The following is a 12,444-nucleotide window of genomic DNA, read 5'->3' as shown; positions in this document are numbered from 1 at the left end:
GAAGGGGGAAGCTGAGCTGCCACCAGTAGCAATGGGATTTCAGCATCACACCTTCCCATTCTGCGAAATCTCACTCCCGGTGCCGACACCGCGGGGTTTGTCGCAGCTCCCGCAAGTCACGGTTACAAGGCGTCGAGCACGCGCAGCGCCCGGCACCGCGCTTGGACGCGCAGCAGCAGCTTGCCTCAACCCACTTTAAAGCTTCCCTACTCACAAAGCAAAGAGAAGGGGGGGAAAAATATAGAAAAATCTAGCATACGGATTTTTTCTGTCCTTTGCCGAAGCAGCAGCACCAGAGCCCCCTCGCGCCACGGGCGCACGCACCCGCTGCCCGGCCCGTTTGAAGCGCCGGCGTTTTCAGAAGGTACCTCACGGCAAACACGTGCACGAGATCGCAGGCCCCCCAGGGACTTCTCGCCCGGCACGCCGGCCTGGGGGAAGCAGGCCTGCCCGCCGGCTTGTGCGGTGCTGTTTGAAGCACAGGGCTCGAGTACCGACAAGCGCTTGGATAGACAGACGCTTTTGGGAATTAACTGCTCTCTGGCTTGCCTAATAACTCCTAACCACAGCGATTCTCTGGTTTATGTGTTACAGCTGGTGACAACACTGCACTTACTTTTTAAGTTAAACTGCCCATTTTATAAATATTCAATCAAAGCCGTGTAACTTTACACTTGCAATTTTTGCTGACTAAGCTCATCCTATTGATTTTATGCCTCAATCTTACCTATACCCACAGCCACTTAAAGAAAATAAACACAAGTCGAGTCGACCTTCCAGCTCCACGAAACTGCTCTCCTACACGAGGGATTTGGTAGCTTTGAAGATCACGGACGAAGATAGTCTAGGGTCTAGGTCCTTCACCTCAAGCTGAAGCATCAGCGAGCGACACCGCGGCCAGAAGGTCTGCCACTGCTCCTCAGGCAGTCCAGACCACTTCTCTTCCCCTTCAGGAGAACAGGCAATCCCTGGCTGAGTAGCACAGCTGGCGCAGACGTTAACTCCCTACTGCACTTTTAGCTCAGTCCCAAAGATTCAATGAATACATTTTTATTTAAGTGCTCAATCACTTTCTTGCTGAGAGGACAGATTCCTTTGAAGTGGGAAACCCAAACTAAATAAACATATCCACAAGATCCAAGTCTCAAAATAGAAGCCACTGGGTTGCTAGATGAAGTTATTCCGAACGCAGCCTTCTTAAGTGAATCTAACGCTTACGAAGGGCCGGAGCGACAGAGACACTAATCCCCAACTGCCCGGGCAGGAGCAGCGCGCCAAGCAGCCGCGCCGCCCTCCCCTGGCGTCCCGCAAGCAGGGACCAAACCCGAAGGCCAGACGAGAACGGTCTTCGCGCCCAACACGCCTTACGGCCAAAACCAGCTTAGAGAGAAATAAACGCCTGCTGACCAGGCCGGGGGGCGGTTTGGGGTAAATGGGAGTCACTTATGCACCGCTGGAGCACCACGGCACGTGGCTGCCCCGTAGCAGTGGGGAGGACGGGGGACGAGGACAACCTGCCTCTAGCAGGTCGAGGACCCACAGACCGCCCGGCTCGCGGCAGCGTTTCCCTCGGACCAGCCGCACGCCGGATCGGCGTCTGTCCAGGCAACCCGGGAGACCGCAGCGGGCCACGCAACATACAGACCTCAGGCTGCAAAACGCTCGGTGTCCGTATTAAAGCAGACTCTTGCACGCCTGTCGTCTTCCGAGAGACACAGTGTTTTACTACCAGCAGAAAAAAGCACATGCCTCTAACAGGACTCCTAATAGGGTTTCAGAAATATTACAGCAACAGTAAAATGCTTTTGTGTGGGTTATTTCCTTCCCGTATCAGGAGGAGTTTTCCCTAACTATAAACAGAAGTTAAGGAGTCGGGAGGAGCCAGGCCTGCCATACCCAAGCTTTTCAACCCCTGCAGCCATGCAGCGCTGCAAGTATCTGGAAAAAGTCTTTTCCTCTTTTGATGCCTGAACCTGTGGAGCTTCAGGCTTTCTTCTTGAGCCATATCCTCCCTGGCACTTTGTGGCTCGTAACAAGTTATTCTTATTAACATTTTTTCTGGGCTGCAATTAAGTTGGAGAAGAGGTGGCACAGCACCAAAACAACAGGAATGACATTTTGCTTTTAAACCACCCTAAAATGTAAGCGGCAGCTCCGTCGTTCACAGTTTGCATTGAATTAGCTCCTAGATATATAGAAAACATGAGATTTAGGACGTAAGCATAGACACATATTGATATACAAAAGCTGCAACTCCGATGATTTGTAATGGGTGGGGTTTTTGATTACGCCTCCGCTGCAGCCACACACACACGCAATTGCTGCCTCTGGACTGAGATGTCAGGAGAACGTTTTCTTTCCCCCTTGCCCATGCACAATTAGATAGATCTGCTAATTGCATCACCCTGGCAAGGAGAAGGCAGCAAAAGCAGAAAGGCTGTTTTCTTCACCAGTACATGCCCAAAGACCACGCTAACGATGGACGTACATACGTAAGACCCTGCCTGGGTCATGCCGTCTTACCAGGAGCAACCAGATCAAGCTTCAAAGGCGGACCTAGAGGCACCACAGTTAACTTCTTCTGCCTCCTCTTCCAAATGGAGAGTCCGTTTCACTAAGGGGGAGAAAGAAAGAACCACCGAGGCTCGGGCCACGACCGTTCACGGCTTGGATTTGTGTTTCCCAGAGACCTGGCTCGTATCTTAGATGGACCAGCTGCGACGCTTGAGTCGGAGCAGCTGACGGACAGACGCGCTTGCAGCAGCAAGGTCCCTCTGCTAGGGCTGAGCAGATTCCTCTTCTCCCCCGGTGCCGGAATTTGGGGCGACTCGCCGAGCCCCTCAGCAAATAGTGCTAAAATTCCTCCCCGTGCAAACCCGAATAAGCCCCGGCAAGCTCCAGGGAGTCGGGAAGCTTTGTGCTCCTCCGCACCCTATTTCGAAGTTATTTACGGAGCTCATCGGCCTCATTCGACTTCGTTGAGAAGGCATGCGCCGCGCAGGGTGAAGCGGCAGAACCTCAGCGCCGGGTGAGCAGCCCCGGCTCGTCGAGCCCCTCGGCTGCCTGTGCCACCCGTTTCCTCAGGCACGGGTCTGGGGTTGCCGGGCACAGGAAGAGAGGTGCGACAGGACCGCAGCTGCCTACGGCCCTGGGAGCATCCTGCTCCCATGACAACTTGGGAATTGGTGCAAAGCTTTCTGATGGGTGATGCGGGAGCAGGAGCTGAGCCCCAACATCTCTGGCTACAAAGCCTGTTCCATATTGGGCCAGGGAGCTTTCACCTGACCACGGCTCCCAGCAACTGCCTACAACTGCCCAGTCAGCAGAAGTGAACCCTCAGGAAAAAGACAGTATTATGAAAAATCAGATTCGTGTCTTTCTACAGTTCCTGTACATTCCCCTTGGGGTCCCAAAAATTCCCCCCAAGCAAGCGAACCAGCCCGCTTTCGGAGGGACAGCACGATGCAGCTAGGGAAACAAAATCCTCTTGCTGAGGCTCTGCAGCCACTCATTCTTGCTATTTCTACCCTCATCCTTCCTCCTGTCCGTATTATCTGCACAATTTTTCCTGGGCCATTAGCTCTTCAAGAGAGGAGCTACCTCCATACTCCTTGCCATGCAGAAGCACACAAGGAATATCCAAAACTTGGGCAGGGTAGGGGGGATCCTGCGTATAAACACTGTTTCTCACATTCAAACTCTCTTAGCAGAATTCCTCATCATTTTCAAACGGGTATGCTGTGTTTTGCAAGTCACTGTAAGGTGTTTATAGGTCCTATCCTCCGACCTATTTAATGCCTCCAGCTGCTACAAAGAGACACGTTACCCACCATGAAATAAACCCAGACCCCAAGAACAGATAAGAACAGACAAAAGGGAGGCTGCAGAAATCCTCTGTCTTCCCACAGAAAGTTTAATTCATCGGGAAAGAGGGAGGAACAAAGACAAAATGATTTTCTGGGTGAATTTAAGACACAGAGAAATGATTCTTCTTCAGTCACCTCCTTTGTCCCCATGTTCCCATCACACAGACGAGAAAGGTGTGTTACCCCAAAACTAACCTCGTTAACGAAAAAATAAGAAAAAACCTACACATCTTAGCAAACAAACAGCTGTCTCCATCTCCCATCTTCAGTACCCCCACAATGATGAGAAACCACCACGATGATGAGAAACCACCAAAAAAATATCTCAAGCACACAGGATGCACATTCACCAGGTGTTACTGCGGTTTTAGTACCATCACATGCTACTTCTCCAGCAGCCACCCAAACCTTTGCTTTTTCACTTACCCAGCTATCTGGTAAGAATATGTACCGCGGCGCGAGGCTTGTACCTGAACTTGTAACTAACACTCTCCTGCTCCTACAGATACAACCTGTAAAAGGCAAAGCGGTTGCCAGTAAAATACAAAAATAAAATTAAAATTAAAAAAAAAAAAAAAAGGAGGAGAATGGGGACGATGAGACCACTCTAACAACAGCAGATTTTGGAAGATTTGAAATCCTCCTCATACACCCTCTCCCCTCCAAAAGCTGCACCGAAATTACACTTCAGTTTCCTCCTTTCAAGGTTTATTAGACATGTTGCGTCAGACTATAGGTTTGTATTCTTAATTTTACAAAGCAAGAAGGCAAAGCATCTGCTTTTTTTTTTTTTTAAAAAGGAATTTTTCATTTTTCTTCCTACATATGCTGGCGAAAATCACTTTTTTCCCATTACAAGAAAGCTTTGCTCTCTCTGCCCCGGCATCGCGAGCCGAGGCCGCTTCGCTTCCATGGGAGTCGGTCCCTGTCCTGGGTCTCGCCCCCTTTCCCTGGGGGCGCACCCCGGGGCGGTTTGCAGGCAGCCTGGTCCTTCCAAGGCAGAAAAAGATTCAGCGCCCCAGGGCGGCTTTTTAATCCTGCCTAACACCTCCAGGCAACAGATGCATCAAGGAGAAGCGGCTTTGTCATGCAAATGGCAGGGCGCAGGTACAGCCGCAGGACTGACACCCCCGGGGAGACCTCCACCTCCAGAGCTTGCTGCTATCGGCTGCTCCTTGCCCCCCAGCCCCAGCACATCAGCACATCCCCCCAAAAAGGGGAGCCAGAGCAAACCCGCGGGGCGGCGGCTGGGACCCCGCAAAGGTGGACGGGCAGCAGCGCGCGGCGCCGGAGCTGTGGTTAGCCGTGAAGCGAGCGAGCGTGTCATCTCGTGGATGTGGCGTTTTGATCTCGTGCGCATTAAAACCCAGCTGTCAGCTAGGAGACTAACAAAGATTATAGTTCAATTAAACAAAAAAATTATTTAATAACTCAAGCGTGTAGCCTTGTGGTTAAACTGAAAGAACTCCAGGCTTATGTCAACATTGCAGCCCTGCAACAGCACTCTTTTACCGAAATAGTGGTGCTGCTCTAACATGCAAGAGCAACGCTGCACTAAATTAGCCCCTCAGATGTTCAGCAGGCAGCTTTTACAATTAGAAAGCAGATGCATTTGCCCCCCTCCTCCCCTCCAACATACCCACGCAGAACGGTTCCCCAGGTACCTGAGCAGGCTGACAACCTCCGCAAGGAGCCGGTACTCTGGCGGCATCGATGCCAGATCAGTAAAGAGCGGCAGCCCCACGGCACGCACACGCAGAGAAAATCCTCGGTGAATAATTAAACTGGATTTTGTTGTACAAGGCCTTGCATCAGCACTAGGGACCTCCACAGGAAGGTAACGTGGGAAAGAGGGGGTAAAAGAACAGGTCTGAAGTTTCCCGGTCCTCAAAGGGGCAGGTTTGAGTCCTGGTGCCCTCTCGAGAAGCTGCATCCTTTTCCCCACGACACATCCGAACTGAAGTTTGCTGTAGAGCAGCATTTACAGCAAGAAATATCAACAGACTGTGGTCGTCATGCTTCACCCTAAATGGCTGTAGGCCTCCAAACTGTAATTTATACACGAAAAAACCCAGAGCTATAGAAAGTAGTAATACTGCACGAGTTTTTGCATCTTTCAAACACAAACGATGACATAAAAAAAGGGCAGATCCTTGTGTTTCCCAATGCCAACCCGCCTTGTCATTCCGAATCCAAACATCTACTAATTTAACATGCTTTGCTACTGTCAAATTACCAATACAGATTAGGCCCCCTCTTTTTTGTTTTTGAAGTCAAGTGCCACAACCATGAAGAAAAATCAAGAATGTCGGAGACCGAAATAATGCCAGTTGTTTGACAGAGACCGCCGAGTAAAAATCCAAGAACCAGTAAGATGGAGAACTGCTTTATCACAGGGAAATAACAGCATCCAACTTCTCATATCACAGCACACACAACTGCAGCGGCATTTTTTCAGCAGGATGCCTACAAGCAAATTTGTTTCCTGCTCCACTCCTGTTCTACTAATATAATTTCCACAGCTCATTTTAACATTGCCTCCTGATCACGTATACCAAGAGTTTTACAAAAATAAATGGGAATTGATTATCCAAAATTAAAAGTACATTAAAATCCATCAAACGTGCACCTACACCAGTGGGGACAGAGGGACCAACCTGGAAGAATCTGTGCCCGCCACAAGGCAAAAGCAAGCTGTAACTACTGCATCATGGTTGATATTCATTCCTAAACGACCATTTCACAATTTGTGGCTGAAGATAGAGAGTATGTTTCAAAGCAAGACTGCCAGATACATAAAGCCTTCATGCAGAGCAACTGATGGCAGAAATGAATGTCAGTCAGCAAAGAGCAATGTCACATCTGAAGGCGAAAAAAAAAAAAGAATCCAATCTTTTTATCTTACTGACAAGCATCTTCAGCAGTTCTGCTTCCAGCCCTCGACTTTCCTCAACAAACCAAGAGTTAAAGCCAGAAAATTCACATCTGTCACAGCCACTACAAAGACGACATTTACATCATTCCGCCGTACGTTATCCTACGGTCGTAAACCAGGGCTCCCCCCCGCAAAGCCCCCAGCCCTGTTCAAAGGACGTCAGACACCGCAGATGTTAATCTCAGCTTTTCCACCGCAATCGCGACCAACACCTCCAAGAGCTCTCAAACTCCACTGGACGGAGGCTCTGAACAGCAGAAGCGCAACCTTCACGGGAACTGACGCTACCCGAAAAAAAATACAACCCCCGGGGTGAGCACGCACTGCAGACCGAACGGGAGGAAACCCAGCTCGCCAAAACCGGTCTTTGGAAGAGATAACTCACTGTTCTGGGGATGGGTGGCGACAGAGATCCGTTAGGCATGTACGGGTCGTTATTCATATTTGGCATCATGATATACCCAGAATAACCAGAGTATGATGGTCCCTTGCTGTATAAGCCACTGTCTGGATGCTTTCCTATGGAAGAGGAAACAATGATTACATTATTCCCCACATACGCACTTCTTGTCAGTTAGAGCACTTAAACAGGTACTGTGCATTCATAAAAATGTTCTGCATGCAAACATTTCCTTACTCAGGAAAATTACCTCTGACAGAAAGTGGTCCGTAGCAATTTGTAATAACGTTTTTTAAGAAGAGTTAACTCTTAATGGAGCAAGCACTCTCAGTGAGGAGTTTATGCTTAAAATAGGGAACAGCCTCAGAGTAGCCAATTTATTTTGCTAGTCCCTGTTCAAATCAAGGCAGAAACATCAGCAATTACATCACATCTCTCAGGTAGCAGTTTTCCCCCACTTTATACATCCCTCTAGGATTTGTGGATTCAAAAGTATTGCCAGTATGGGTTTCCAACATCATTCTCAGGAAAGAGAGGAACACGGCAGTGATAACTATATAGAATCATTTCCTTCTCTCGCCAAGGTGCTGCGTGCAGCGAACAATTCATTCCGGCCACGCTCACCAAGCACAATTAGTGGGCAGGGGCTGCCTCGGAAGGTGACCCTAACAATTTGTGGAGGGGAGAGGGGCTGCTGAACACACATGGCACTAATAGTCAAGAGGGAAGCCAAGTGAGGGAGGCTATTTTTTCAGGAAAATAAAGAATTTGGGTCCAGGTCCTGCAAATGGGGGTGAACAGGTCTCCCACCTATATGACTGTTGACAATGATACTACTCAAAGGTGAGATTTTAAGAGGATGCAAGGCTGAAAAGAAAGCTGTAACAGAGCTGACCTCCTCCCCCTCACTGCCAAAATGCTATGGGCATGGACATGGCTGCTTTTAGGCTGTCTAATGACCAATTTGGAGAAAGATCGCCACAGAGTCCGGAAAGCACCAGGACTGAAACGTGTCTGTCTTTATATGGAATTTATGATCTGCTTTGGTTCGTGACGATAAGCATTTCATTTTAAACATAATCTCCCATCCTTCACAGCACACATTCTTTGTACGTGTGTCCAGCTTCCTAAGTGATATTCAACGAACTCTGTTATTTCCTCTGTCCTCCTCAATCAAAATTAACCAGCTGGTACATTAAAAAAAGCAAGAGGTCTGTTCGTGCTTACATTGGGAGGAGGAGATTTAAGCAACAGACTTTGGCTACAGCGGGGAAAAGCACAGAGTTTCTGAACACACACACAACTCTGCTGCAGTGTATGAGTGAAGAGATAGATATGTTTAAGCAGATATCCTAAAAATAGTTATTTCTTCAGCGAAGATCCATTTGGCCTACTTATCAGTTTCTAAACAACTAAAATACCATTTGGTCACTCAAGATAAACGTGCTGCACATTCATCTCCTTTTGAAACATGCTTTTAAAGCATCCTGGCACCCCTCCTCCCCAAAAGGTACTAAATTTATGTTTCCCAAAAGAAACCAAGCTCCAGGTTGAGGACGGTGCGGAGGCTCACAGGGGGGACTAGGAGGGACAATATGGCAAGACAGGACCATGCGCTTCTCACCTTCCTCGGGGTGCTCTCTGCCTTTATCATGGTAGGAATCCTGTGCTTGAGTCTGTCTGGAAACCTGACCATCAGAAAAGAAGAAGAAAAAGAAGAAAAGTCATTGTATGGATGCTCATTTATCGATCACAGCACTACAGCTTCGTGTCAAAAGAAAAAAGTTACCGCAAAAGATAAGCAGTTTTCTTTTCCCTCTTAAGTGTCTTGGAAGGCAACTGTACCAGAAATGTGCATGTCAACGACCATTTTATGACAACATGGATAACTATGGGGCTTTGCAAAGAGACTCTAGCAGAAGCGCCCTACATTTAACGAAAGGGGCTTATTTCTGGAAAATATATGGAGCTTCGGCAGTCAAAGCACTCTCGGTAAAAAGATACCAAAACTAATAATGAAAATCACGTTGCCTTCAGTAACTGTTCTTTAGGGAAAAAAAAAGACTAAAAACAAAGGAAAGAAAAGAAAAAAAAAAGAAAAAAAGAAAAAAAGCCGCTCGCCCTTAAGTTGATTTAGCGTCGGGAATTTCTTCCCGAACAATTTTATGCAAATCCCTTACAGAGTTACGGCTAATGCCCCGACCCCGCTGATTTTACCGAGGAATTTTCATGGCTGCTTGCGGTCCAGTACACCACCGCACCGTCGGGGGACTCGCGGGAACTTTCTCGTCTCGGGCCGAAGCGCAGAGGGGTCTCCCCGGGCCCTCCCAACCCATCCCATGGCGCGGAGGGGCGCGGAGCTCGCCCGGCTCCGGAACGAGAGTTGAGATGGAATGATTTTGCTTGGATTTTTAGGGATATTCGGAAAAGAGGGGGTTCCCCGGTGCCCCGACGAAGCTCTTTCCCTACCCGCCTCCCTGCCGGCGGCGGCCGGAGCCCGCCAGCATCCCGCACCCCGCGGTCGCTCCGCGCTGCCCCGCGGAGCCCCCGCGGCCGCGCACCTCGTGCCCGTTGGCGCCGGGGGCGATCTCGGACTCGTTGACGAGGGAAGACTTGATGTCGGCCAGGTCGCCCTCCTCCTCGGGGTGGCTGATCTCTGCGAAGATCTTCTCCTTTTGGGGGTCCCCCTCGTCCTTGAAGGGGATCATCTCGTCGGTGGCGCAGAGCTCCGGGTCCCCCCCGCCGCCCCCGGCCCCCGGCAGCTGCGGCATCCTCACGGCAGCGCGGCGTCTGCTTGCGGCCGCCGGCCCGCCGCGGGAAGGGGAGCGGGAGCGGGAGGAGCAGCGAGGGAAGGAGGAGGAGGAGGAGGAGGAGGAGGGAAGAGGAGGAGAGAGGAGGAGGAGGAGGAGAGGGAGAGAAGAAGGAAAAAATCCCGTGAAGTCCTCGGGGTTGCGCTCGGCAGCTGAAGACGCCCGCCCGCCCCCTCGGGGCCGAGGTACCCCCCACTCTCGCACGGCACCGGCCCCGCGGGGAGCCTCGCCCCGCCACCCCGCACGGCCGGAGTAAGTCGAAAACCACCCGCCTGTGTCCCGCCCGCCCCCAGGGACCGCCCCCCAGGAGCCCCGTCCCCCCCACCCCCCGGTGCCCGAGCTCACCCTGGGGGGGTGAGGGGACGCGGAGGGGAGCGGAGCCCGCCCGAGTTTCGCCTCCGAGTGAAGTTGCCGCCACCGGGGCGGGCCCGAGTTAAAATAGCTGGGGGGGGGGGGCGGGTAGGGGGAGGGGGTGGGGGCGCCCCGGGGGACGGGGAGGGCGCTGCCCGCGGCGCGCACCCACCGGGCCTTTGTCCGCCGCTGCGCCCGCGGCTCCGGGTACGGCCGGGCTTGGCTCGGAGGCACGGCGGGGGGGCGAGCGAGAAACAGCCCCGGGAGGGCGGGCGGGGAGGCGCCCCCCCCGCTTCCCTCCGCGCCCGCGGGCAGGGAAAAAAGTTGCCGCCGCGGCGCCTCCGCGCCCCCGGCCGCCCCCACGCTCAGCGCCCGGCGCGGGGCCGCCTGCCGCGGGCGCGGAGACCCCGGGGGGCGGCGGCGGCGGCAGCGGAACCCCAGCGCCGCGCCCACCCTCCCCCGCCGGCCTCCCTCCGCCGTCGGGGCGGGGCGGGGGCGGCGGAGATGAAAGGAGCCGCCGCCGTGACTGACACCGCGCCCGGGTGCGGGGGGGCGGGGAGGGGGGGGCGGCGGGTGCGGGGCTGCCCCCCGGGCAAACTTAACACATCGCCATTCAATCCAGCAAGCGCCCGGCCGGAATGCGTGGTAGCCCCCGGGCGCGCCCTGGTCTCAGACCGGTAAACAGAGCCAGAGGAGGAGCGTTGCTTCACCTCTCGCCCCGGCCCGTTCCTGCAGCGGTCGGGCTGCCCCGTTCGCTCTCGGGTGACACCGGATCGCCCCGGTGTAGGGTACAAGTACGATTTTTTAAAAATATATATATAAAAAAATTTTTTCATTGAAACAAAAGCAGACGCGGCGTTTGGAAAACGTCAGGATCCGCAACTTCTTTTATTTTGCGGACGCGGTGGGCGCACATTTTGCAGGAAACAAACTTCCCGTGATTTCGGCACCGGAGAAGCGCGGTTCGTACCCCGCGCGTCCCCGCCGGGCTGCTAGACCTTCCAGCGCCGGGAGACGGAGAACGGGGGACCTGAGGATGCTCCATCCGTTTTCGGCATATGCTGGTCTCGACGCGGCGGTACTGCCGGCTGGGACACGGGTGGGCTGAGCCCGGCTGCCCACACCGCCCCTCGCGTCTCTGCAACCTTGCCCACGAACGAGTAATTAAAATCCAGCTGAGAAATTAGATCCGCCAAACCCCGAGAAAGGGAGCGGGTAGTGGGAAACGGGGGATGGACTTGTCAAGTCGAACAAGTGCGTAAAATAAATAATCGAGAAAGAAAGAAATTAGGAACGCAAACCTTGGGAAGGGGCTTAACTGTGCAACGCTCCGCGGATGCAGGGCCCCCCCACCCCGCTCCCGAAAGCGGCTGGAGCGCGGCGAGTGGGAAGCGCTTGTTTGGAAAACGGCAACTCGGGGATGGTCTGTGCCCGGAGATGCCGCCGCATCCCTCCCGCCCCTCTTCCCCTTCCCGGCGCTCGGCGGGCACCCGGCACGCCAGCCGGGGGAAGGGTACACCCGGGTCGGGGGAAGAGGGCACCCGAGTGGGTCCCTTTCGGAAAAAAACCAAACTAAACAAACCCTGCGGCGAGCGCCGGCGCGCTGTACCCCGCTCCCCCCGACGGGGCGGCCCGGCCCGGCCCGGGAGCAGGCAGCGGTCCCCCCGCCGGAGGAGCCGGCAGCGCGGCCCCCCGTCTGTTTCGTTATCGGGTCCCTCTGGAAAAGCAGCCGCGCCCCCCCCCGCCCCTCCGCCGTTCCGGGGTCTCTCCCTTCACGTGGGCTGGAGTTTTTCTCGGATCGGTTTTTTTTGGTGGAAGGATTTTGAAGGTAGAAAAGAGCCGGGGTGGGGGCGGGGGGGTGGAGACCGTAATGATTTATGACAAGAGGATAAACTCAGGAAACCTCAGCTCCAGCGCCAGATTGGGCTGGAGACAGCACAAAGCTGTCGCTTTGCTCCCAGTTCGTGGGGCTGGGAGGGGTGCGGGGGGGCGCCCCGCGGTGCCCGCGCCCGGCAGGAGCGCGCCGCCGGGAGCGCGCCCGCCGCCGTGTCTGCCGCTGGCCCGACACCGGCTGCAGCGCGG

The 12,444-nt window shown here is 53.5% G+C and overlaps 1 protein-coding gene across 5 annotated transcripts in view; it reads right to left on the bottom strand.

Moving 5' to 3' along the window:
- LEF1 (lymphoid enhancer binding factor 1) overlaps positions 1-10,995 on the bottom strand; it is a gene marked incomplete at its 3' end in the record, with an annotated part of 69,197 nt that extends 58,202 nt beyond the window's left edge. For all 5 annotated transcript variants that reach the window (XM_081998794.1, XM_081998796.1, XM_081998795.1 and 2 more), the window contains exons 1-3: positions 9,763-10,995; positions 8,826-8,889; positions 7,187-7,320 (exon numbers count right to left, since the gene is read on the bottom strand). In XM_081998794.1, the coding sequence (XP_081854920.1) occupies positions 7,187-7,320; positions 8,826-8,889; positions 9,763-9,972 (408 nt within the window). In that variant the 5' untranslated portion in view covers positions 9,973-10,995. The remainder of the gene's footprint in view (positions 1-7,186; positions 7,321-8,825; positions 8,890-9,762) is intronic.
- Between the last annotated feature and the right edge of the window lie 1,449 nt (positions 10,996-12,444).

Source organism: Phaethon aethereus (genome assembly GCF_964289735.1).
Source record: "Phaethon aethereus genome assembly, chromosome: 4".
NCBI classification, from domain to species: Eukaryota; Metazoa; Chordata; class Aves; order Phaethontiformes; family Phaethontidae; genus Phaethon; species Phaethon aethereus.
Note: the sequence above shows the minus strand (reverse complement) of the source record. Positions and strands in the feature narration are given on the sequence as shown.